General features: G+C 42.7%; 1 protein-coding gene across 13 annotated transcripts in view; it reads left to right on the top strand.

Moving 5' to 3' along the window:
* Positions 1–24,191, top strand: part of DGLUCY (D-glutamate cyclase) — an 89,863-nt gene that overhangs the window by 35,060 nt on the left and 30,612 nt on the right. For 11 of the 13 annotated variants that reach the window (XM_053270670.1, XM_053270653.1, XM_053270633.1 and 8 more), the window contains 8 exons: positions 1,663–1,774; positions 3,579–3,732; positions 5,397–5,595; positions 6,229–6,379; positions 18,026–18,148; positions 20,128–20,325; positions 21,012–21,272; positions 22,527–22,626. In XM_053270670.1, the coding sequence (XP_053126645.1) occupies positions 1,663–1,774; positions 3,579–3,732; positions 5,397–5,595; positions 6,229–6,379; positions 18,026–18,148; positions 20,128–20,325; positions 21,012–21,272; positions 22,527–22,626 (1,298 nt within the window). Of the gene's footprint in view, positions 1–887; positions 910–1,104; positions 1,118–1,662; positions 1,775–3,578; positions 3,733–5,396; positions 5,596–6,228; positions 6,380–18,025; positions 18,149–20,127; positions 20,326–21,011; positions 21,273–22,526; positions 22,627–24,191 lie in introns of those variants that run through there. The other 2 variants (XM_053270736.1, XM_053270727.1) reach the window with 2 other exon arrangements.

Below are 24,191 nucleotides of genomic sequence, written 5' to 3'. Positions count from 1 at the left end.
AATGTTACCTCCGTCTTGTCCGGATTCAATTTCAGTTTATCCAACTCATCACGGCCTCCAGCCCCCGATTCAGGACATCCACCGCCTCCTTAGGATCAGGTTACAAGGAGAGATAGAGCTGAGTGTCATCCACATATTGCTGACAACTCAGTCCAAGTCCCCGGATGACCTCTCCCAGCGGTCTGAAGGACTGCTTGCTCCTGAATGTTTCTGCCTGTCTGACAAGATCATTAGAGGGGACTCTGTTCTGTATGCCAGTGTTGAGAGGGTCTCAGTTGTCATATGTGAGTCAGAGCCTTCTCGGTCATTGCCCCTAGACTTTGGAATGCTTTCCTGATGGACAGCTGCTTTTCAGCTCCCCTTGCTGCTTTTAAGAGGCAGTTAAAGATCTGACTGTTAACTCAGGCCCTTTATTTTTAAAGGGTGACATTTTCTTTCTGGTTGTTGATGCTGCTTCCGTGGCTATATTTTATTGTGTTTTAGCTTTTAATTTTTATGGATTTTATGCTTGTTTTTAATATGTTGTGAACCACCTTGAGATACATTTGTTATAAAAGGTGATTTATAAATTCAACAATACATAAATATGCCTTAGAAAGTCAGTCCTTCATATCAAAGGCATTGGTTGGATCCAAAAGTGCCCTTCTGCATGCAGAAAGTGTCTTCTGTTCATAGGAGCTCTGCTGAGCACTAGAAAAGTGAAACTGAGCAGAGTGGCTCTTCTGATTGCCCAAGAGCTCGTGCAACCTCATGACAAGCAGAATCATGACAAATGCTGAACCTACCTATTACAGTATAGTACTTCCTATGAATGATTGTGCAGGTTTTTCTACAAACATTTGTGGGACAGCACTAGCAACTGTTTTCATGGTCCTTTGGGTCCAACTCTGTTAATACACAAACTGCTGAGTAAGAGACTTGCATTGGCAGGAAAGTGAAAAAAATGCCATTATATTGTTAATAAAAATTAACATTTGCTAGAAATGTATAACCAACAATATGTTGAATATTAACTCATTAATTTAAAAGAACACTGTGTTTTAAACTGCCATTGCTGCTTTAGGAACTCTCTTCTTTACAAACTATGGCTTCAGCAGAATTAAAATTACACTTAGAGGTGAAGTAATTGGGATTTCAATCTAATTTTCTCACTAATAGCAAAGACTAGAGTTGAAGTTTGTATAATGTTTGAAAAATTATTGAGATTAGTCTTAACTGAGTTGTTGAGGCCCAAGGAAGGAGATCTAACAAAGTGAATTTAAAGAAACAATTTGAACCTGGTTTTTTTCTGAGCAAGTTATTACGTGTACAAATTTGGGTGTTCAGCTGCTGAAAAACAGTTATCAAAATCAGCCAGTTTTTGAAAAATCATGTAAAATGTGTTAACTTAGTGCTTAAAGTAGAACAAATGATTGTATTACAGAAAATAACTGGAACTTAAATTACCTAGGGTTGATAAACCAATCCTATCTTGCTAATTAATGGGGTAACTCAGCACTTGTTTAATAAATCATTGGATAAAGCATCTCCATGGTAACAGAATGTGTCTGTTTAGCATTTGAAAGAAAATATAAAACTGAAGTTCATCAATGTGATATTGTTTTAAAGAACACTGGATGTTCTCTTTTCCTAAAATTTATATTGTTATTTCTTCTGTTCCAGGATAATGATATGATTTTCAAAGGAAGCCTGAGAACTCTTCTTCCACATGCTGTCAGAAATCTAATTCGATTGAATAATCTCAGCATGAGCAATACTTCTGGAATGGCAGAAGGTAAATGTACACATTGAATATAAATAGGCATGCCAGTGATATTTCTTGGGAAGAGAGGAGAGGACTTGAACAAATGTGTTTCTGATTACTTTAGTTTTCCTGTTTTCACCTTTTATTTTCCTTTTTATTAAGGGAATTATTACATATATAATGTTCAGCTAAAATTATATAGTTTATATAGTAACTAATAAGTGTGCAACTACACAAAAGGTAAAGTGTGCCATCGAGTCGGTGTCGACTCCTGGCAACCATGGAGCCCCGTAGTTGTCTTTGGTAGAATACAGGAGGGGTTACCATTGCTCTCTCCCGTCCCGCACAGTATGAGATAATGCCTTTCAGCATCTTCCTATATCGCTGCTGCCCAATATAGGTGTTTTCCATAGTCTGGCAATTCCCATAGTCTGGGAAACATACCAGTGGGGATTTCAACCGGCAACCTCTGGCTTGCTAGTCAAGTCATTTCCCCGCTGCACCATTAGGTGGCTTGCAGCTACACAACACATGGATTATTACAATTTTAATCTTAGGATGCAATTCCAACCACATTTTTTCCTCCCTGTAACCTTATTCTTTGTGTTATTTATGCCACAAATACTCCTTACAGTCATCACTGTTTGTGGCTTGTGGATGTCTACAAACTGCATAAAATAAAACTTGACTCATTGGCTTAATATAGCACAGCTACTAGTTGCTGCTATTTAAAGTTGTTTGCTTTTTAAATTTGTTTTTGCCATTTTAGTTTGAAAATAGGCTGAAGGAACCTGTTGCTGAAAAAGATCATGCCAGTATTAACTAACTCTTAGTGAAGAAGCTCTGTATGGATTTATAGCATATAATTTCTAGTTAAAAATAACACAGAATTAAAAATTTTGGTTGAGCCACAATTCTTGATTTAGCCCAGCATATATTTTCAGCAGCCAAGTTCCATATTAACAAGAAGTGTTGAAAATATACAACTGAACGTGTGAGAGTTTCAGCTCTACATTAGCATAAGAAAACAAAAATTGAACATATTATATTAAATGAACCTTGTTCATTGTCCCATTCTCAAAGTCCATTGTAGCTGTTCACTACCATAGTCTAAATTGGCTGAAACTACTCTGCAAAAATGGTCTGTGCCTTTACCTACCTGTCTAATGCTGTATCTAGTCACAACAGGAAAAGCAAAATGGCCAGGTTGGGCCAAATCCAGATATTGTAAAGACCAGGCCAAAATCAGAAGAGAAATAAGTAATTTATCCCCAGATTTTGTCTACCATCCTCATTACATGTTTGGACTTACCTAGAGAATTCTGGGGATAAATTAAGTCCAAATATGTCATTAGGAAGTAGATAATTTCCAGAAATGTCTGAGTAAAAATATATGGAGAAATGTCTGAGTAAACATATATGGAGCATCAGATTCAAAATGGATTAAATTTTATATATATATATAATGTGAATATATTGGAAATAAGTATCTGTTTTAATGCCTCATATACCTAAAGGAATGGAGAGATATTGGCAGACATCTAGAGTAGTTTTCAGACTATGCAGCAAGAAGCTGCATCTGGACAGGCAAAGCCTTCCCAGACATCAAAGTGTAGCCCTCGGGGACATATTCTGGAAGGCACTTACAAAGGCAGGGGAGAACAGCATAAATCACTTTCCCACTCCACCCAGTCACACTCTGCTGCTCGGGAGGACTAGCTAAGTCAAGAGCCGCCTCGCCTTTCCAAACATTGCTGTGGATGTCGGCCACTGAAATTTGAGGGCCTATATATAGCGTAAGTAATTTGACATTAAATATTTTTCATGCTTTCAGGATTTAAACAAGCAAATGTTGTAATTCTGCACAAATCTCTTGCTGATGACTTTGAAAAATTTTGCCGTGCGAATGATGGACCACTTCCACTGCTCTATAGAAGTAAACCAGGGGAATGGAAATGCCCTTCCCTGAGCAACGATTCTGATATTAGGTATGCATGAATTCATGGTCTCAGGCATAGGTCTGGTAGAAATGTTGGAGTTTATCAGAAAGATAACAAATTGCAAAACTTCATGTTAGGGGTTGGAAAGAAATAAAATAGAATGAGTTCCACCCACCCCTTTATATAGCCTTGCTTCAGCATGTTTTGTGTAAAGACAAAGGTATGGAGATTTTGCAGCAGTCAGTTTCTGCTCAGTGAGTTCTGGAGCAACTGGCTGCATGTACTGTACATCCATTTTAGTTTTGTAAGTGCAGAACCCAAGGACCTTCAAGTTCAGGTAAGTAATCTAAGACTGAAATGAAATTTTACCCCAGCATGTAATATGACTGACTTCTTAGCTGTGAATTTTCAGCATTCTGATTTTAAAAAACAGTTTGAAAGTTAGGTTTTCAAAGACATTTTTGGAAAGAATTGCATTGCAAGTCTGTTAATACATGATAGGACAGTAGTATTAACAGTTACCGTATCAAGGCTGCTGGCAAACTGTTCCTTTATTAAGCAGATTGCTGGTTAATAGTTCAGGATGGTCTTTGATGATTTAGCAGTGGGAGCTCATAGCCATCTCCTGAAGGGTGCAGCCATCAGATTTTGGAAAAAGACACACCTACACAAAGAGTGAAGAAAGGGGGCAGAGAGACAGCAAGAAAAGGAGAGTGCAGTTTTGAAGAAAGCGGAGAGAGAGAAAACATGCTGAGAGTTTCTAGCTAGAGTTATTGAAACTGGGAGTGCGGCTTGGGTGTTTGTCTAAGTTTCTCTGAGAGATCTTCTGCATTGTATGAGTGCCTGTCTGTTTTTTGCTTTGCTTGTATATTTTAAGGAAAATATTGAAAGATCATAAGTCTCTAGCACAATCTTAGAATTTCCCACTGTTTGAGTAAAATGGTGAGTGCATACAAATGTGAACAGAATTATCAGATTTGGGTTGAGATGCTGATATCCATAAAAATGGGTAATGCGCCTGCGCAGGACCCTCGCGGCAGCATGCTGCAGCTTGTTGAGGCGACCAAGCCCCGCCCACACGCCTTCAGCATGCTATTTAAAGGTGGGCAAGGTGCCATGTTCTTCAGTTCTTGGACAATAGTTACAGGTGAGCAACCTGTTTTTCTTAGTCCTAACAGAGCCATTTTGTTTTATGGATCTCTTGATCAAGAAAGTATGATGTGTGCAGTTAGGGGATTTACGTGCTTACACACACTGCATAGCTGGCTATTGCAGGAGAGATGGAATCCTGAATTGGAGCGATTTGCGGACATCCTGACTCCTGCTGCATACATGCTCCTAACTTCAGTGAGCACACAGCAGGAGTCCCCATTCTAGTCTCCATGCTTCTGATGTGCAGGCGTTTTTGCACAAGAGAGTAAATATTTCTGGAGCTCTTACACACTCTGTAAGAGTGGAGACATATTGCTGAGTGGCACTGATGTGTTTCCAGTCTAATGGAACACTTCTGGAGTGCAGCAGAGCTCAACAAATACTTACACATGAAGAATGCCAATGCTTTGGAAGCACAGGGACTCATGCAGGGACTGCTGCTGCTGCATGTGCACTGGTGTTAGGAGCACACATGCAGGGTAGTCAGGATGTTGGCCACTGAATCCAGTTGCCCAACTCAAACAATTACTTACAGTGACAATGTTCATTTATTTTTGTAGAACTGACTGTTTACAGTACAGAAAATATGAGAATGGAATATGTACAGAAATTCTGACAAGCCTAAAGGAATATTCAGAACCGCTTAAAGACATGGTGACGTTCTACCTAGGCTGTAGTTTTACATTTGAAAAGGCACTGCAGAAGGCTGGTGTCCCTGTAAGGAATGTCGAGCAGAAATGTAATGTGAGCATGTACAAGGTAAGAATAGAGGTGGTATGAAATTACATAGCGGTTCAGATAGCTTATATTTTGAAATTTGGGCAGTAAAGCTTGCTGCATGGTTAATCTCAGATAATTGTAAAAGCCTGTTATAGATCAAATTTCAGTAATTTTGTGAATAAAAGAAATTGGCTCTACAAAACAGTGACTGTGGCTGACATTCTGACTAGCAAAGTACATATGCCTCAAAGTACTGCGGAGACGTGCCAATTGCTTTCATGCATCTCGCCCAGCCCCTCTGAGTGCCCGCTGTGGTGTAAAGTGGTTTCCAAATTCCTTAATACTACACATGTCACTTAGCTTAGAGATGGGCATTCCCAGCTTCCTGATGTTTTTCTCTGACTTACACAGCAGCCTACTTGGTTTCCCTGCAGACCCTCTATTGCCTTCACAAAGAATAGGGAAGGACATCAGGCCTAGGGTAAGACTGCATAATGTGTGTCATGCACTGCCTACCCCTGTTCTGGTTTGATTCTTAATTATAACTATGAGGGTTTGCTTATATTTCCACTATATGTTATGAATTGTTTAAACTTGTTTTGTACATTCAAGTGTACTGTATGTTAAAACTTGAAATGAAAATGCCTGAATAATTGTTTAAAATTTTACCAGACGGCTGTGCCTTGCTGTGAGACAGAACATTTTTATTGTAATCTAGTGGTGACAATGAGACCTGTTCCTAAGGACAAATTGGGAGTAGTTGTGCAAACCACCTATCCAATGAAAAAATCACATGGAGCACCAATTCATATTGGTAACCCTGGTCAGTGTATTCTTTTTATATATCTCTGTATGTGTGGGGGGTGAGGAGGACAGAGCTAAAGCGCAATGTGGGGCTTTATATGAAACATATTTACTTACTAACTAACTACATTTCTATACCGCCCCATCCAAAGGCTCTGGGTGGTGCACAACAAGTTTTTTTTTTTTTTAAGGCAAACACCATTTAAAACAAGCCACTTAAAACAATGTAAAAACAAATTTAAAACAATTCAGAATCATTCAAAACCAATTAAAATACTTTAAAACAATTTTAAAACCTTGGAAGGCCAAGCCAAACAAGTCAGTTTTTAGGGCTCTATTGAAAGCCAACCACAAGCCCAAACTACAAATATCTGCTGTAGTGCATTCCACAGACCAGGAGCAGCTACAGAGAAGGCCTGGTTCCAAGTCACCACAAGATGTGCCTGTGGTAACTGGAGACAGACTTCTCTGGCAGACCATTGTGTGCAATGAGGATCATACAGAAGAAGGCAGTTTCTAAGGTAATCTGGGCCTAAGCCATTCAGGGCTTTAAAGGTAATAACCAGCACTTTGTATTTATTTATTTATTTTATTTATTTGAAACATGTGATATACCGCCCACTCCGAAGACTCTGGGCGGTGTACAAAAACATGCAAAACAAGACAGCATTAAAATTACATTCTAAATAAAACTAAAGTAACTAACAGCGAGGCGGGCGGGGGGAATAGATAAACTACAGGGTAAAAGCCTGGTGAAAAAGAAAAGTCTTCAATAAAGATTTGAAAATTGACAAAGAAGGAGCTAAACGAATCTGCAGGGGAAGGGAATTCCAGAGAAGTGGGGCGGCAACTAAGAAAGCCCTTTCACGTGTTCTAGCTCCCCGAACCTCTCGGAAATTGGGGACTGACAAAAGGGCCATCTGACCAGATCTGACCGGATGGGATATAACTGGATGGGAAAGGTGGGTCTGTAGGTAAACAGGTGCCAAACCCCGCAAGGCTTTGAAGTTCAAAACCAGGACCTTAAATTGAACTCGGTAGTGAATAGGCAACCAGTGCAATGACTGCAGGAGAGGTGTTACCCTGTCATATTTTCTGGCACCCATAAGTAAATGAGCCGCTGCATTCTGGACCCGTTGTAGCTTTCCGATCATCCTCAAAGGTAACCCTAGATAGAGGGCGTTACAATAATCTAGGCGGGAGATAACAAGGGCATGGATCACTGTCATTAATGCTTGCCGATCAAGGTAAGGGCATAATTGACGAATCAGATGGGGAGCTGGGCAAAGGCACTTCTGGCTGCAGCTTCCACCTGCTGTTCAAGCAGGAGGTGCAAATCCAAAAGTATTTTGTATTTTGCCCAGAAACATGTTGGCAGCCAATGCAGCTGTTTGAGAACATGCATAATATGGTCTCTCCGGGTTACCCCAGAGACCATTATGGCTGCCGCATTTTGAAGTAACTGAAGTTTCCAAAATATGTACAAAGGCAGCCCCGTGTAGAACGCATTGCAATAGTTCAACCTGGAGGTTACCAGCTGATGCACCACTGTTTTGAGATAGTTTTCTTCAAGGAATGGGCGCAGCTGTCAAATCAGCTGAAGTTAATGGAAAGTGCTTCTGGCCATAGCCTCCACCTGGGATAACAGGGAGAGGGCTGGATCCAAGAGCACTCCCAGGCTGCATACCTGTTCCTTCTGGGGGAGTGTAACCATATCCAGCACAGGAAGATCTAACTACTGTTCTCTCTAAGGTGCGAGCGCACACACCCTCCCCCGGGCCCCCCGCACAGCAGTTTTGTTCTGCTGCCCAACTTCTCTCCCCAGCCGGGAAGCATTGCTCCATTTCCCCCTCTCCCTGGCCGATTTCTTGCCGGTTGCCACCACCACCTCCTCCCTCACTGGCTGGGCCTTCTCCTTCTCCTGTTCTGGCTGGGGGAGAGGGAGGGAGGTGACACACTGCAGCCAGAGGAGGACAGGAGGTAGCAGGAGGAGGAGGAGGGAGGGAGGGGGGAGGACGAGAAGAAGAAGAAGGGATGGAAAGCCGGGGCCGGGGAGGGACTTCTGCTGGGAGCTCTCTGCCCGCCCCAGACAATCTCTGTCCTCCCCAGCCCCCTGGCTGACCATTCAGTGCTTTTTAATGGATCATTTTTTTGTAAGTAAAACTGCTTTTTACATTTTCTTAGAGAGCAAGAAATACTTTCTGACCCCTGCAGATCATTTACAGCTTTCCATTCAGGAAGCAAGTAGCTAATGCCTGATAAGTGTTTTGAGATCCTCCAGCAGGGAGCAGGCAGTTAGTTACTTCCTGATTGTGTCCAGCGCTTAGTTCTGTGTGCGGCAAAGTTTCTTATTACTCATTATGGAGGGAGATCAAATATGTGTGGGACTGTCTGCAAGTAAAGTAAGCTTTGCTCTCCCAAAGTGAAAGAATAGGCATATTAAACAGTGGAATTTCCAGAACTGCTGTGTTCATTTTTCATATGTTGCTCTGGTAAATTCAAACCTAAATTCAGTGGTGAATAGATGGTTGAGTGTGTGCAAATTGTTTCTGCGTTGTGTTTAAAACTTTAAAGGAGAAAGACAGAAGTGGAGGTCACGGGAGTACTGAGGAGAGCGGGAAAGACTGTGTGTGTGTGTGTGTGTGTGTGTGTGTGTGTGTGTGTGTGTGTATAGGGAGGTGTGGGGTGGGTAGGAAGGAAAGGAGTGTATCAGAGGGAGTTTGGTAAACCTACCTAGGTGTATCTCTGCTGTGTTAAACTGTGTATATTTGTGACTTGGTTTTACCTAAAATCATAAATATTATTAAAAAAATAAATTTTATTTATTTATTTGAAATGTTAAGGTGGCCCTACAATGCTGATTTGCCCCAGCCCTGCACCCCCCTAGGGACAGCCCTAATGGAGGAGGAGGAGGACAGGAGGTGGCAGCAGCTCCCCGGTGTAGAACATTGAGGTGGGGGGTGGGGCATAAAAAATGTTGCACAGCGCACTGTGCGTGCCGTCTTCTTAAAATCTTTGTGTCTGTGTGTGTTGCTGTGATGTGCGCACACTAGATTGATATTGCCACCCAGAACAGAACTCTTCCCACTCACTGCTAGTGGAAATTAGAAGGAACACTGAATCTAACTCATCCCTCAATTCCAACCCCTCACAATGAGCACCTCCGTCTTGCTTCAGTTCCAATTTGTTGTCCCTCATCCAGCTCATTACTGTCTGTAGGCAGGCATTTAGGAAGTGAATGCCATTTCCTGATGATGATGATAAGGTGAAACAGATTTGGGTGTCATCAGCATACTGATAACACCCTGCACCAAATCTCCTGATGACCTCACCTAGTGGTTTCATGTAGATGTTAAAAAGCACTGATGACAGAATGGAGCCCTGAGAGACTCCATATTATAGCTCCCATTTCAAAGAGCAACCTTCACCGAGCTCCACCATCTGGAATCTGCCTGAGAGATAGGAGCGGATCCACTGCAAAGCAGTGCCTCCTATCCCCAACTCCCCCAGGCGATCCAGGAGGATACCATGGTTGATGGTATTGAACGCCGCCGAAAGATCCAAAAGAACCAGCAGAGTCACATTCCCTCTGTCGATTCCCTGGTGAAGGCCATCTATCAGGCTGACCAAGGCCATCTCAATCCCATAGCCTGCTCTGAAGCCAGTTTGAAATGGATCTAGTCAGTTTCCTCCAAAACTGCCTGGAACTGGTTAGTCACCACTCTCTCAATCACTTTGCTCAACCAAGGGAGATTGGAGACCAGCCTATAACTATCCATCACTGAGGGATTTAGGGAAAGCTTCTTAAGTTAAAATTAAAGTCCTTCCATTGCTTTCTGGCCCCCATTGCTTCGTTAATATTGCCAGATTACAATGCTGCTATGACAACAGAAGACAGCTGCGGAATTTCTGTTTTGAGGAACTCTGAAGGCTACAGCAGACATTTTAGGGGCCAGGGCCTGTATGTACACCAGGGGTGGGGAGCAGGTCAGTTGGGATTTCTTGGTAGATTTTAAGGTGACTCGCCGTAGATCAGCAAGGATTCTGGACTTCCAGTAGTTTAACAGTAGCAAGTAAAACTGCAAGGAAAAAATCTGCCATAGCTTGACTTACATTACTGTTTCTCAGCCTTAGTGTTCCTTACCTGTAAAATGGGAGTAATTTCCTTTTAAAAGATATTCAAAATGAATTTGCTTGCTATATAATCCCTGCTCTGTAGTAACTCAGAAGTGGAATGGTACTTGCACATGCAGGTCATCCCAGCTCATGAGGCACAATAGGTAGTTGGCTGAGCAACTGTTTGCACTCCCACACCCAGCCAGCTTCAAATCAGGACTTCCCTAGTTCAAATCTCATCTTGTCATGAATTCTCTAGGTGGCCTTAGGCAGGCCATTCCATTTCAGCCTCAGCTGCAATATGAAAATACTACATTTAGCTTATGGGGTTCTTATAAAGATTACCTCAAGATAATGAATGTGCAGTACTTTGTGCACTTGAAAAAGCTCTATAGGCATTTCCCAAGTTACAAACATCTGACTTGGAGACAAAACTCCATACCATTAAGCAAGACCCCAACTTCTAAATGCCAACCTGCACATACAAACAAGTCTTGGGAACTCTGTGCATTCTAATTTATGAATACCTGACTTACAAATTTTGAAATATTTGTAAGTTGGGGACTTCCTGTATATAAATACTAAGAAATAAAACATAAAAAATTAAGATCAGCCCTGCTGGATCAGGCACAAGGCCCATCTAGTCCAGCATCATGTTTCACACAGTGGCCCACCATTGCCTCTGGGGAGCCCACAGGCAAGAGGCATGTGCATGCCCTCTCTCCTGCTGTTGCTCCCCTGCAACTGGTATTGAGAGGCATCGTGCCTCTGAGGCTGGAGGTGGCCCACAGCCACCAGACTAGTAGCCATTGATAGACCTGTCCACCATGAACCTGTCTAAGCCCCTTTTAAAGCCATCCAAGCTGGTGGCCATCACCACATCCCATGGCAAGGAATTCCATAGATTAATTATGCACTGTGGGAAAAGGACTTCCTCTTGTAGGTCCTAAATTTCCCAGCTTTGCGTTACATGGGGTGACCCCTGGTTCTAGTGTTGTAAGAGAGGGAGAAAAATTTCTCTCTGTCTACCCTCTCCACTCCAAGCATTATTTTATACACTTCGATCATTTCTCCCCTTATTCACCTCTTTTCCAAGGTAAAGAGCCCCAGATGCTGTAGCCTAACCTCATAAGGAAGGTTCTCCAGGCCCCTGATCATTTTGTTTGCCCTCTTCTGCACCATTTCCATTTCTACAATATCCTTCTTAAGATATGGTGACCAAAGCTGTACGCAGTACTCCATCCAGATGTGGCCGCACCATAGATCTGTATAAGGGCATTATAATATTAGCATTTTTATTTTCAACCCCCCTCCTAATGATTCCTAGCATGGAATTAGCTTTTTTCACAGCTGCCGCACACTGAGATGACACTTTCAGTGAGCTGTCCACCACGACCCCAAGATCTCTTTCCTGGTCAGTCACTAACAGCTCAGATCCAATCAACGTATATGTGAAGTTGGTGTTTTTTGCCCCAGTGTGCATCACTTTACACTTGCTTACATTGAACCACATTTGCTATTTTGTCACCCACTCACCCAGTTTGGAGAGAACTTTTTGGAGTTCCTCACAATCTGTTGTGGATTTCATTGCCCTAAATAGTTCAGTGTCATCTGCAAATGGGGCCACTTGGCTGGCCAACGTCTAGATCATGTATGACCAAGTTAGCACTGGACCCAGTACCGATCCCTGGGGGACCTCACTTCCTACCTACCTCCATTGTGAAAACTGTCCATTTATCCCTACACTCTGTTTCCTGTCCTTCAACCAGTTACCAATCCACACATGAACCTGTCCCCTTATTACATGACTGCTAAGTTTACTCAGGAGCCTTTGGTGAGGAACTTTATCAAAAGCTTTTTGGAAGTCCAAGTATACTATGTCAACTGGATCACTTTTATCCACATGCCTATTGACACTCTCAAAGAACTCCAAAACGTTAGCGAGGCAAGACTTTCCCTTGCAGAAGCCATGCTGGTTCTCCTTCAACAAGGCCTGTTCTTCTATATGCTTAACAATTTTGTCCTTAAGTATGCTTTCTAGGGATGTGCACAAATTTATTTTTTAATTTGATTTGTGCCCAAATTGAATCACCTCTGATTTGTTTTGTGTCCAAATCTACCCTGCCAATCACCCCAGATTTTATTTTTATTTGATTCGATTTGGATTTTGATCGATTCAGACAACTTAACAAGGTCCTAGGGGCACCAAATGTGGTGGTGGGTATGTCCCCATGTGTGCCACCCTCCACCCAAATTTCAAGGCAGTAGGGTACTTGGTTGATTTTTAATGAATTTCTTTAGATTTTACTGATTTTGTATATTTCCACCATAGGAAATAATGGGGATTCAAAGTCGCCCTATCCTAACCCTAACATAGATCCCCAGCTTTCATTTTAAAAAAAAAACCAAAAACCTAAGCTCTAGCCCTTGTAGAAGTGGAGTTATGGAGCAAAATGTGCGGTCACTATTTTTCAAGTTTTTGGATTCTTTGGTGTAGAATAACTTTTCCTCATAATAAATCCCTATGAGGATTCATTGCACACCTTCATTTCTTCTGTTCATTTTGACTGTCATTGGACAGTGCCATCTGTCAACTTCCATGTGCCAGCTACACACACACACCCATACACACACACCTGCAAGGTAGTGGGGTACTCATTTTATTTTTTAGGAATATTGAAGTATTAGATTCTTTGGTATCTAATAACATTTCCTCATAATGAATCCCTATGAGGATTAATTAGGATTAATGAGGATTAAAGAGCCCCTGGTGGTGCAGTGGTAAAACTGCCGCCCTGTAACCAGAAGGTTACAAGTTCGATCCTGACCAGGGGCTCAAGGTTGACTCAGCCTTCCATCCTTCCGAGGTCGGTAAAATGAGTACCCAGAATGTTGGGGGCAATATGCTAAATCATTGTAAACCGCTTAGAGAGCTCCGGCTATAGAGCGGTATATAAATGTAAGTGCTATTGCTATTGCTATTGCTATAATTATACGCCTTCCTTTTTTTGGTTCATTTTTACTGTCATTGGACAGTGCCAAATGTCAACTGCCATGTGTCAACTACACCACCCACCACCCACACACTGGGGTAGGCAGTTTATTTTTTTGAATTTTTGATGTGTTTAGAGTCTTTGGTGTCTTCATTACACAACTTCATTTGTTCTGTACATTTTGACCCCACTGGTTTGCAGGTGGAGGTGGGGAATCCGTCGCATCCCTTGTTCCAACTACCCCCCAATCCACTAGCCACTGGGTACTCAGTTTATTTTTTAGGAATTTTTGAGGTGTTTAGACTCTTTGGTGTGTGATGAATCCTCATAGGGATTCATTATGAGGAAAGGTTATTATCACACCAATGAGCCTAAACACTTGAAAAATTCCTAGAACATAAACTGAGTAGTACCCCACTGTCTTGCATGTGGGAGGTGGGTGTATTGGCACCTGGCAGTTGACAGCTGGCACTGTTCAAAAGACAGTCAAAATGAATGGAAGAAATGAAGGTGTATAATGAATCCTCATAGGGATTCATTGAAGGAAAGTTATTATACACCAAAGAATCCAAGCACTTGGAAAATAAATAGTGACTACACATTTTGCTCCATAACTCCACTTCTAGAAGGGCTAGAGCTTAGCTTAAAAAAAGAAAAGAAAGCTAGGAATTGGGAAATTAATAGGAGGGACCCGGATCCCAAATAGATTCGACTCAAATCAGTCGCAGTTTGATTTGGACCCAAATCTAGCCAATGGACCACAGGGGTGATTTGTTTTGTCTCCAAATCACCTGAATCAGCTAGATTCGGGTACAAATCAATGGGTACCTGAATTGATTTGCACATCCCTAATGCTTTCTGTCAATTTACCAGCCACCAAGGTTAAGCTGATTGGTCTGTAATTTCCTGGATCCCCCCTGGATCCCTTCTTGAAAATTGGAGTCACATTGTCTACTTTCCAGTCCTCTGGTATAGAGCCTGATTGTAGGGGCAAGTATTTTTGCTAGGAAATCAGCAATTTCACATTAGAGTTCCTTCAGAACTCTTAGGTGGATGCCATCTGGCCCTGGTGATTTGTTATTTTTTAGCTTTTCAAGACAGTTTAGAACACCTTCCCTTGTCACCTCAAATTTGCCCAGCTCCTCAGCCACTAAATCTGAAAAACTCAAATCTGGAGAGGGTATATGGTCAATATCCTCCATTGTGAAGACAGATGTCAAGAACTCATTCAGCTTCTCTGCAGTTTCCTTATCCTCAATAATCCCTTTCACACCCTCATCATCTAAGGGTCCAACCGTCTCCCTGGCAGGTTTTCTACTTCTGATATATTTAAATAAGTTTTTGTTATTTCCCTTGACACTTCTAGCTATATGCTCCTCAAACTCTCTCTTTGAATCCCTTATTGTGTCCTTGCATTTCTTTTGCCAGAGTTTATGTTCCTTCCTGTTCTCTTCATTTGGGCAGAACTTCCATTCTCTGAAGGAGGTCTTCTTCCCCTTAGTGATGTGCATAGAACCGCAGAGGCGTGGTTCGACGCTGGCAGGGGTCGCACTTACCCCTCCCGCCACTTTCCACCTTCTGGTGTTCCATTTAAAAAAAATGTTTTCGGGGTGGCAGCATTCCTCCCTGCTGCTCCTGCCCCCGTTGTTAGCTGGAAATACCAGAAGTACAGGCTGCGTGTGCGCGAGACATGCATGCGGTGGCGCACACACGCACAGCTCGTACTTCCGGTATTTCCGGCTAACAACGGGGCAGGGGCAGCAGGGAAGAACACTACCGCCCCGAAAACCGTTTTAAAAAATGAAGCGGTGGGAGGGTTAAGTGCAAGCCACCCCCACCCCCACCCCTAAAGGGAGACCCATCGGCGTCAAACTGCGAACTGGCACCAGCACGAACCGGTTCGCAGACCTCTTGCATGGCCGGCGGACCGGTTTGTGCACATCCCTACTTCCCCTTTATAGCTTCCCTGACTCTACTTGTTAGCCACGCTGGTATCCTCCTGAACCAGGTACTTGGTGGTACCTTCCCCCTTCTTGGTATACATTCCAACTGTGCTTCTAGTACTATGGTTTTAATTAAGTTCCATGCTTTCTGGAGTGATTTGACCCTCCTGACATTCCCTTTCCCCTTCCTTCTTACCAGTCCCCTCATTTTTCAGAAGTTTCCTCTTTTGAAGTCAAGTGCATCTGTGTTGGACTTCCTTGACAATTCTCCACTCGTATATATCCTGAATTGGATCACACTATGGTCACTGCTACCAAATGGTTCTGCAACTCTAACATCTCACACCAGGTCCTGGGCACCACTCAGGATTAAATCCAAAGTCACCATCTCTCTGGTTGGTTCCGTGACTAACTGTTCTAAGGCACAGTCATTTAGCATGTCTAGATAGAATTGGCTACAGTAGGAAAAGGGTTTCCCCTAGCATCCTGAATAATTCCTCTTAGTTTTGAAGTATCATTTCCCATGCTGGTATTCTAAGTCACAGATATGCAACCACAGGTGCACACACGTACAGGGTATGAGTTTGAATGTCACCTGCAAGGCTTCAGGGTGACTCACCAGGTGACAGACACTGAGATGGAGTCAGTGTAGTGGGGGCAGATGCCTGAAGCAGAGGCCTGAAGGCTGGTCAGGGACTAGAGTCCAGGTCAGAAAGTAGTAGGAGCTACAAGCTTGGCAACAGAGCACTGGAGAGGCTTGAGGAACAAGCAGGAATAGGACCACAGGGGTTCCAGTTCTGAGCTGGCAGAGACTCTGAAGACATGGTCTTGCCTGAGCAGTTGTTGCCAGCAACTGGTCAGAGAGGAGAAGTGACTTAAATACTCTAGGAAAGAGCCACATCCATGTATAGACAGACCCTACTCATGAGTCCAACTGCTGTTCTTCCTGTTGAGGAGACCCAGTCGCTTCCAGCCTCCTGGCAGCGAGATGTGCACTTCTGCAGTACTGGATTAGGGCCTCATGGGCCTAGGTACAATGGCATGTTGGGGAGCGAGACTGAGGACCTCTACAATCCTGAGGTGCTGCAGTTGACCCCCAGGTTTTGGTTGGATCTGGAGAAGTGGAGGTGGGAGCAGAGTAGGGAGTATCCCCTGACAGGCTAGCTGGGGTTGGGATGCCTGTAGCCTGGGTGGAGCTGGAGAGGCCCAGTGTGTCTGCAGGTGATTCTGGGGAGAGAGCAGGTACATCCCAGGATGTTTCTGGGAGAAGGTATTCTTCTGGGGCCTGCTCCAAGAGGGGTTCACAGTCTCCAGCTGGAACTATAGCTCCCCAACCCTTATCCTCCCAGTCTTCCTCAGGGTTCAGTTGGATCCTCAGTTCTTAGTAGGCTCCTCAGGGTGGTCCCTGACATTGGACTATTGTAATAGCACAATTCTGTCACTTGTCTAGTCTTCCCAGCAGTTCTTTTTCCCTCCCCTCTCTCAGTTTCATGCCCCTTCTTGTGTCCATTTCTCCTGTCAAGGCCATGGGAAACAGTTCCTAAGGGGCACATGTCCAAAGCCAGGACTGGAAGAATCAAGAACTCACTAGGGGTTAAGCCAGGCAGGCTGGCAGGTCAAGACAGAAGCCAGGAGTCAGGAAAAGTCCTAGGGCCAGAGCCAAGTTTGTTTGTTTGTTTGTTTGTTTGTTTGATCTATATACACCAAGCAGGACAATACTCCATCACAAGATGACCTTAGTAGTGAGGCAAGGCCTGCCTCAGCCAGGAAGCCTTGTGTACTTCCTGCTACAATCAGAGCCCAATGAGTGGTACAGGTCTTGCTCAGGGCGTCAAGAACCTTGGATTTTGCCTGAAATGTTAGAAGCTGCCACAAGAGACAGCGGGGTACAGGATTGCAGAGCAGGCAGGGCATGACATCTCTCCTGCCCATTGATGTGAATTAATTAGCTGAAGTTTGCCAGTATTCTAAGAAATTTCTGATCAATAAATAACAAAGCATAAATCAAATAATATTAAGTGTACTTCATTAATATATTTAATGAACAGATACTATACATATGCAACAAAACAAAATATTGTAAGAATTAAAAAGGGAAAGATGAAGGCTGCCATGACCAGCAGTAATCCACCGATGCAGTCAGAGCTACCGAGAAACAGGGAGCCTTCAGAGTTGTCGCCCTGGAGCCTTGATGGGCAGGGCAGCACATGGGAAGGGAGATCAGGAAGTGATCCCCACAAAAGTGCTGTTCACTGCCAGAAGTATGTCTGTGAGAGCTGTGCAGACCTCATGAACATATTTCTGGCAGTGAAGAACAGTTTTGCAGGGAAGGGAGAGAAGCTTAAATCACTGCTCCCTACACTCTGCCCTACCCTGGGCAAGTGCTCTGAAGGGTCCCTGCCTTAAGGCAGCTCTGGCTGTATCACCAGATCACTGCCCTTCATGTCAGCTGATAACAGGAATAATACAAAGATTCATGTGTACCTGTCTACATACAGTATAGGGCTTTAAATCTTGATTGTCACAATGGTAATTCAGTTTTACTGGGTTTTCCTTAATTTTGCATCATTGCTGCTACAATATTAATGCAGTCTTATCATTTATGAATTACAGGTTTGTTAGGTATTCAAGACCTTTCCAGTCCAGACTATGGTGATGTAGTACAGACCCATCCTGGAGATGTTCCAGTCTTTTGGGCTTGTGGAGTAACAGGGCTGGACGCTATCAGCAATTGCAGTATGTACTGTATACTATACGATTATTAGAGGGTCTGTTTTATTAGAAATACACAGTACAAATTTAAATGTATTTCACCACCACCACCAAAAAACTGAAAAACAAATTTGGTCTTCTGTTTAGGGTCCATATGTTCTCCCACCAAGGTCCGATGATGTCCGAGACCTTAGCCTCGAAAAAACCTTCAGAAAAACTATAACCTTGTCACCCAGCTGGTTAGAATGCTGCCACAGAAATAAGAAAACTTTATGGCTGGTATGGTGCCCTCCTTGAGCCCTAAAAGCCATTACTTTTTTTTTTTTAAGTCTGATTTGAGCTGAGGTAATAATATGTGAAAAAAAATATAAATGGCCCATTCTGATAGAAAATCACTTACAAAGGTTCAGCTCAGTCTATCCCTAGAATTAATGACCATTTTGTAGCCATTTATACTAATACAAAGCAAGTACTAGGGGTGTGCGAATAGATTCAGAACCAAACTCTCCTGGGGCCACCCAGGCCACAGAAGGGCCATTTGCGCATGTGCAGTGGCCTCCACAATAGGGGTGTGCACGGAACCGGCTGCTTCGGTTCGAGTCCGAACTAGACCCGAACCAGACCAGACCAGTTTGGTCCAGCACTTCCTCAGCACCCCCCCTCCCCCGGGTGTTCACGAGCCTTTTTATTTTAAAAAACTTCATTTTTTAAAAAAGCTTGTGAACTGGCCAGGGGCATTCGGTCTGGGGTAGGGCCGAACAGGGGGACAAAAGATATATTGTTTTTTACTGTTTGGTTTGTGAACCACCCCAGACCAGACCAAACCTGGGGTGGGGATGTTCAAGGGGGTGCCGGACCGAACTGACCCAGTTTGGGTCCAGTTCGGACTCAAACTGAACCAGGCCAGCCGGTTCCGTGCACATCCCCAGCAAGTACCAAGCAGATAAAGAAAAATATCATAGCACACTGGAAATGTTGTACTACTTCATTCTCTTGTCTAGAAATGATAGCAGAAGTCCCAAGGGATGCAAACTATGCCCGAGACAGATAGCCAGGCTGAGAAACATATGATTGCCCCTGTTCATTTCACAGTTCAGTTGACATCCTGGTCTGGAACACGAGAGATGTGTGTACTTAAAGTGTCTGTTTCCAGTTGGTGTTGGGCAACTGACTCATAGCTTGCTGTCTCGACTCTGCATTTCCTGCCTTGTTCCGTGCCTAAACATTGTGGGAGGAAAGCACCAAACCAGGCAAAAAAGAGAAGAGAATCCTCAAATGCTTCTAAATTAGATATTATTGCTGGCTCAATGTGTTCTGGCAATGCCTTTGATAAGGTCTCTTATTCCAATACTCTCTTATTCTCTTATTCATCAGTTAAAAGAGGCTGAAAAAAGACATACCCTGCTCCTTGTAGCTAGACTTCATAACCAGTAAAACTCTCTTTTCACATACACCAGCAGACTTCTATCATCTTAGGCAGCAGGAAACTATGCTCTGTCTATACGGAAGGCAGGGTCCTAGTGCTGTTTTCTCAGTGGCAGCTGCTAGCCCGCTCTTGCTTTCAGCAAAGGACTGATTTCTGCTTTTCTGGTCAATGGTGGTTCTTCACAGAAAGCAAGAACTGGCCAGCAGGTGGCACCGAGAAAATAATGCTCGGACCCTGCTTTTAGGATAAACAGAGCATGGATTCCCACTGCCTAAGACTTCAGAAGCCTGCAGGTGTTTGTGGAAAGGGAGTAAAATTGTGCTTGGAAAAGTGCTGTTCCAACATTTTGATTATTTTCTGGAAATGCTATTAGTCTGTTTCTAGGAACTGTCCATAGCTGTTTTGCTTCTTTCTGATGTTTTACTATGTTCCCTGGGGAAGATGGGATTGTCTCCTTCCTATATCATCACTGAACCACATTAAGCTTCCATAGAATCCCTAATTTAAGGCATTATTTTTGAAGAACTTCAGTTGTTTTTTTCTGCTGTACAGCCTATTGAAAGTTTGTCTTTTTCAGAGTCTCTGCTAGCTTTTACCCATTCTCCTGGCTGCATGTTTATCACTGACTTGAAAGATGAAGACACTGCAGTTTGTTATGACAAAGAAATCCCTGAAGTCTATTGTATTTGTCAGAATCCTTTGCATTATAGCATCACATCAGCAGCAGCTGTACAAAAAATCAGATGTCTAGAAGACATGATTGGAGTAGATCCAGGTAAAAACAAAGATAAAATTATGGCAAACCTCTTGTTTTGATTCCAAAGTTCTTCTTTAAGTGATTGACCTATAGTTCCTACAACAATCCTATCAAAGGGAGATTAAAGCCCTGGAAGTGCATTTGCTTTAGAATTCTAGTCCACACTTTAATTATATATTTAGAACTGGAAATAATTGTAGACTTGGAGATTTGCATGAGTCTAGTTCTCAAATATTGAAAGATCCAGGAGTACCGAAGTCCCATTAACTGGAATTCTTACTACAAAGCAAATAGAATTTGATGAGTTCAGTTAGGCAGAGCCTAAATTTATGGCTAATAGACACCTCTTATCTGTAATGCTTCCATTTCCCCCTTAATTTTATGCAGGAGATGGGCACAAAAGTTTTCAGTATTCAGTACAAATCGGTAGAAAAACAGTGGGAAGCTAAAGTCTCCTGCAAGAACTGTGGCATCCAGTGTACTTGCGCTATAGGATGGGCAAGGAGAAATTACTAGTATAGCAACATTTAAGTTTTCTTCTCTGTCCTGCAAGCCATTCTGTTTGGTAGGGTGAGATGGTTTTTCATTCAGCATGCTTAGTACTTAATTGAAAGACTAATGTTCCCATAGATAAACATTAATAGCAAAGTGATATGCTCCAGAAAATCCTGAAACTACAAATAGATTGTTTTGTCTGTGTTTAGGAGACAGAGGTATAAAACATTTGTGCTCTCAGGATGAACTTCTGAAGGCGTGTCTCTCCATTTCGCATGCACAGTCGGTCTTGATTACCACTGGATTTCCTACCCACTTTAAATATGAGCCACCTGAAGAGAATGATGGGCCTCCAGGAGCCATTGCGATAGCAGCCATGTTGAAAGCCATGGGAAAAAATGTTGCTATAGTAACTGATCAAAGAGCCTTGAATTTGAATGAAAAAATTATTAAGGAAGCTGTTGAAGAAGGTAACACATCCTGTTTTATGTTGTTAAACAATATAGTATTGCCTTTTATTTTTATAACTTGATTGTGTATTGCTGTTTAAAATCCTATTTCAGCTTTCATGCATCTTGGCAACAGGACCTCTCTTGATGCCAGCCTTCTTTGGCACTGAAAAATTAATTTTCTCAATGGCGGAGGGAATTAGTAGAGAGAACTGGAGTCAAATTCTCAGGAAGATGCAGAGTTCTTCTGAAAGTTCTCTCCGAATAACTGAATTAATTATGAAGTAAGCTCTTCATTCACTAGGACTCACCACATGACTCAGCATTATCATGTTTTTTTCTCTACCTACAAGTGACAGCCAATGATGTCACGTGGGGATAGAGATATTCACAACGTAAGTCATGGAGTTGGTACTTTTAGATGTTCTGGCAGGACTGGAAAAATCACCATGGGGATAACTTGTTCAGTGGCACCCCATGGCAATCATAATAGCTAGCTCAGTTCATGAATTTTAAATAGTGCTCTTTATGCCATTTTCATCTAAATTGCTCCACCTAATTTTGAAATATAAGGCATGATCTAGGAAGAGTTATGAATGTTAAATTCCTATTAATTTTAATATGTGGGAATATGGGAATTTATCATGATTTAACTCTGAGCCAGTGTTATAAGTAAGCTTCGCTAGGCGGCTGCCAAGGACCCACTGCTGATTCCAGAGTCCTCCTTTGTGCCTGTAGTCTTCATGCTGAGGTGGCAGAGCAACACACTCAGAGTCTACTCAGGTAGGAGGGAGCCCATGGAGGACAGTTTGCCACGGGTCCCCTGAAACCTGGAGCTGGCCCTGCTTTACCTCTCTCCAATTGAAATTAGTTGGATGTATCTAATGGCTGGCTTACCTGTATCGGGCAGCAGTGATATAGGAAGATGCTGAAAGGCATCATCTCATATTGCGCAGGAAATGGCAATGGTAAACCCCTCCAGAATTCTACCTATGAAAAACCCCAGGGCTCTGTGGTGGTCGCCAGGAGTTGACACCAACTCGGCACACTTTACCACTAGTGATTTAGCAAACAAATACATCTTAGTTCATTATTCCTCACATTTCTGGGGATCCCCAAAGATCCTTCTATAGCCTAACATTCATAACAGCAAGATAAAATGAACAGCAGACAAAATGTTTTAATTGTTGGAAAGTACTGCCCTTATTATTATTATATTATCCTTGCAGTTTCTTTCTTCTCTCTCTGAAGATGTTCTATTTTCATATACTTTAGGTATACTGGAGACACCAGTCCCTATAATTAGCTATCATCATGATTCTGCTGATTCAGCTTTGCTATTCTTGTGTGAAGATGGAAATCCAGAAAAGCCCAAGTAAGTTCCCCAAAGCAAAAAAACAAAAACACCCCCAAACCATGCATTTTAATCTCATGGCAGTGCTTATGGTTGTCTTTGAGCCTTTTTACCAAGGAAGTACAGAATGATGTAGAGAGCAGTGGATTGAGCAGAAGAGGGGAAGAGGAAACAGGGAGCTGAAAGAATGGCCACTGAGATGGGGAGATTCGGCCAATACACAGAAGGCCATGTAGTGCAGGATGGGTAGGGGGATAGAAGCTTGTGGCAGGCTTCTGTAAGCCATTGAGGTGGAGGAGGAAGGCCAACAAAAGAAAGTGGATGATGCTGCATATTGTTTCAAAATAACCTGTCAAAGTTTTGATGACACTTTGCTAATAATAAGCTCAGTCCTACCTATGCATGCTTGTTAGCACCTCACTATTATGTTAATTTGGAGCACAGGTAGGAATTAGTTATATGAAGAATGTTCTTTGCAGTGCATGAGTTATGAAAATCAGATCCTTCAATGGCCCACTTACCCACAGGGCTAGATGCTTGGTCTGAAAGCAATGTACACAACTCATGGAACACTAATACTCAGCTTTAGTGGAAATGAATGAGTAGCAATTTATTGAAGCACTAGATGTAACTCATACATGATATGATATACAGTAGAATGATAGGAACATAACTGAAACCGAAAAGAAAACATCTTCTTTAGCAATGAATCTAAAGTAAGTGGTTAAATAGCACTACCTTATTTCTATATTCTATTCTTCACTCTTCCTTTTGTAATCCTACTTAGAAAGCTCTATTAGCTATTCAGCCCTAGAAAAAGAAAGTATCTTTATTAAGATGGAGGCAAGATTGCTACACACAGAAGCAGAGACAAACCTGAAGAAAAAAAGAAATACATTAAGCTTGAAAGAGAAGGAGGAAAGCTACATGTAAAGAAAGATACCTGAAAGAAAGGGGGAAATAGAAATATCTGGGGAAGAGAGAGAGATAAGGGATGGGGAGTCAAGGAAGGAGATTCTCGCAGGAATGTTCATCTGTCATGGTAATCGCTGTACCTTCTGTGGAAGAGTCTAGACTGCCTCAAAATTATGGCCATTGGAGGAGCGCTATTCCACTGTCTGGCAATCTGTTCCTTTCATAGACTGCCCCAGGGAACTGCTGCCTCCAGTGCTCCAAGGGGGAGACAGAGCTCCTTCTGGCAGCTCTCCTCCTAGGCTGGCCCCTCATCACTGCAGGGATATGGATCGTGATCCATTGCAGCCATGAGAATGGGTTCTGTGCCGGCACAGGACCATTCAGGCAGAAATAACTAGCTCTTCAAAGCACCTAGCCCCGCCCCTTGCACGTGGTGTATCTCTTCAGTTTGGACAGGCTAGCGTTTTCACATCAGTTAATTTCTGACCGCCATCGTGTTGGTACATTGGACACGGAGCTCCTTGCAACAATACTTTCTGTGAGAAAATAATATAAAATAGATTAGTTTTTGTATTTCAACCTCGTACTAGACCAAACAATTCTTATTTCTAAATCCTTGCAACTTGGTGAAACAATAAATCGATTTCTTGGCTACAACATACGGACTGGAC

The sequence above is a fragment of the Hemicordylus capensis genome, chromosome 1, assembly GCF_027244095.1.
Source record: "Hemicordylus capensis ecotype Gifberg chromosome 1, rHemCap1.1.pri, whole genome shotgun sequence".
In the NCBI taxonomy this organism is placed as follows: domain Eukaryota; kingdom Metazoa; phylum Chordata; class Lepidosauria; order Squamata; family Cordylidae; genus Hemicordylus; species Hemicordylus capensis.
Note: the sequence above shows the minus strand (reverse complement) of the source record. Positions and strands in the feature narration are given on the sequence as shown.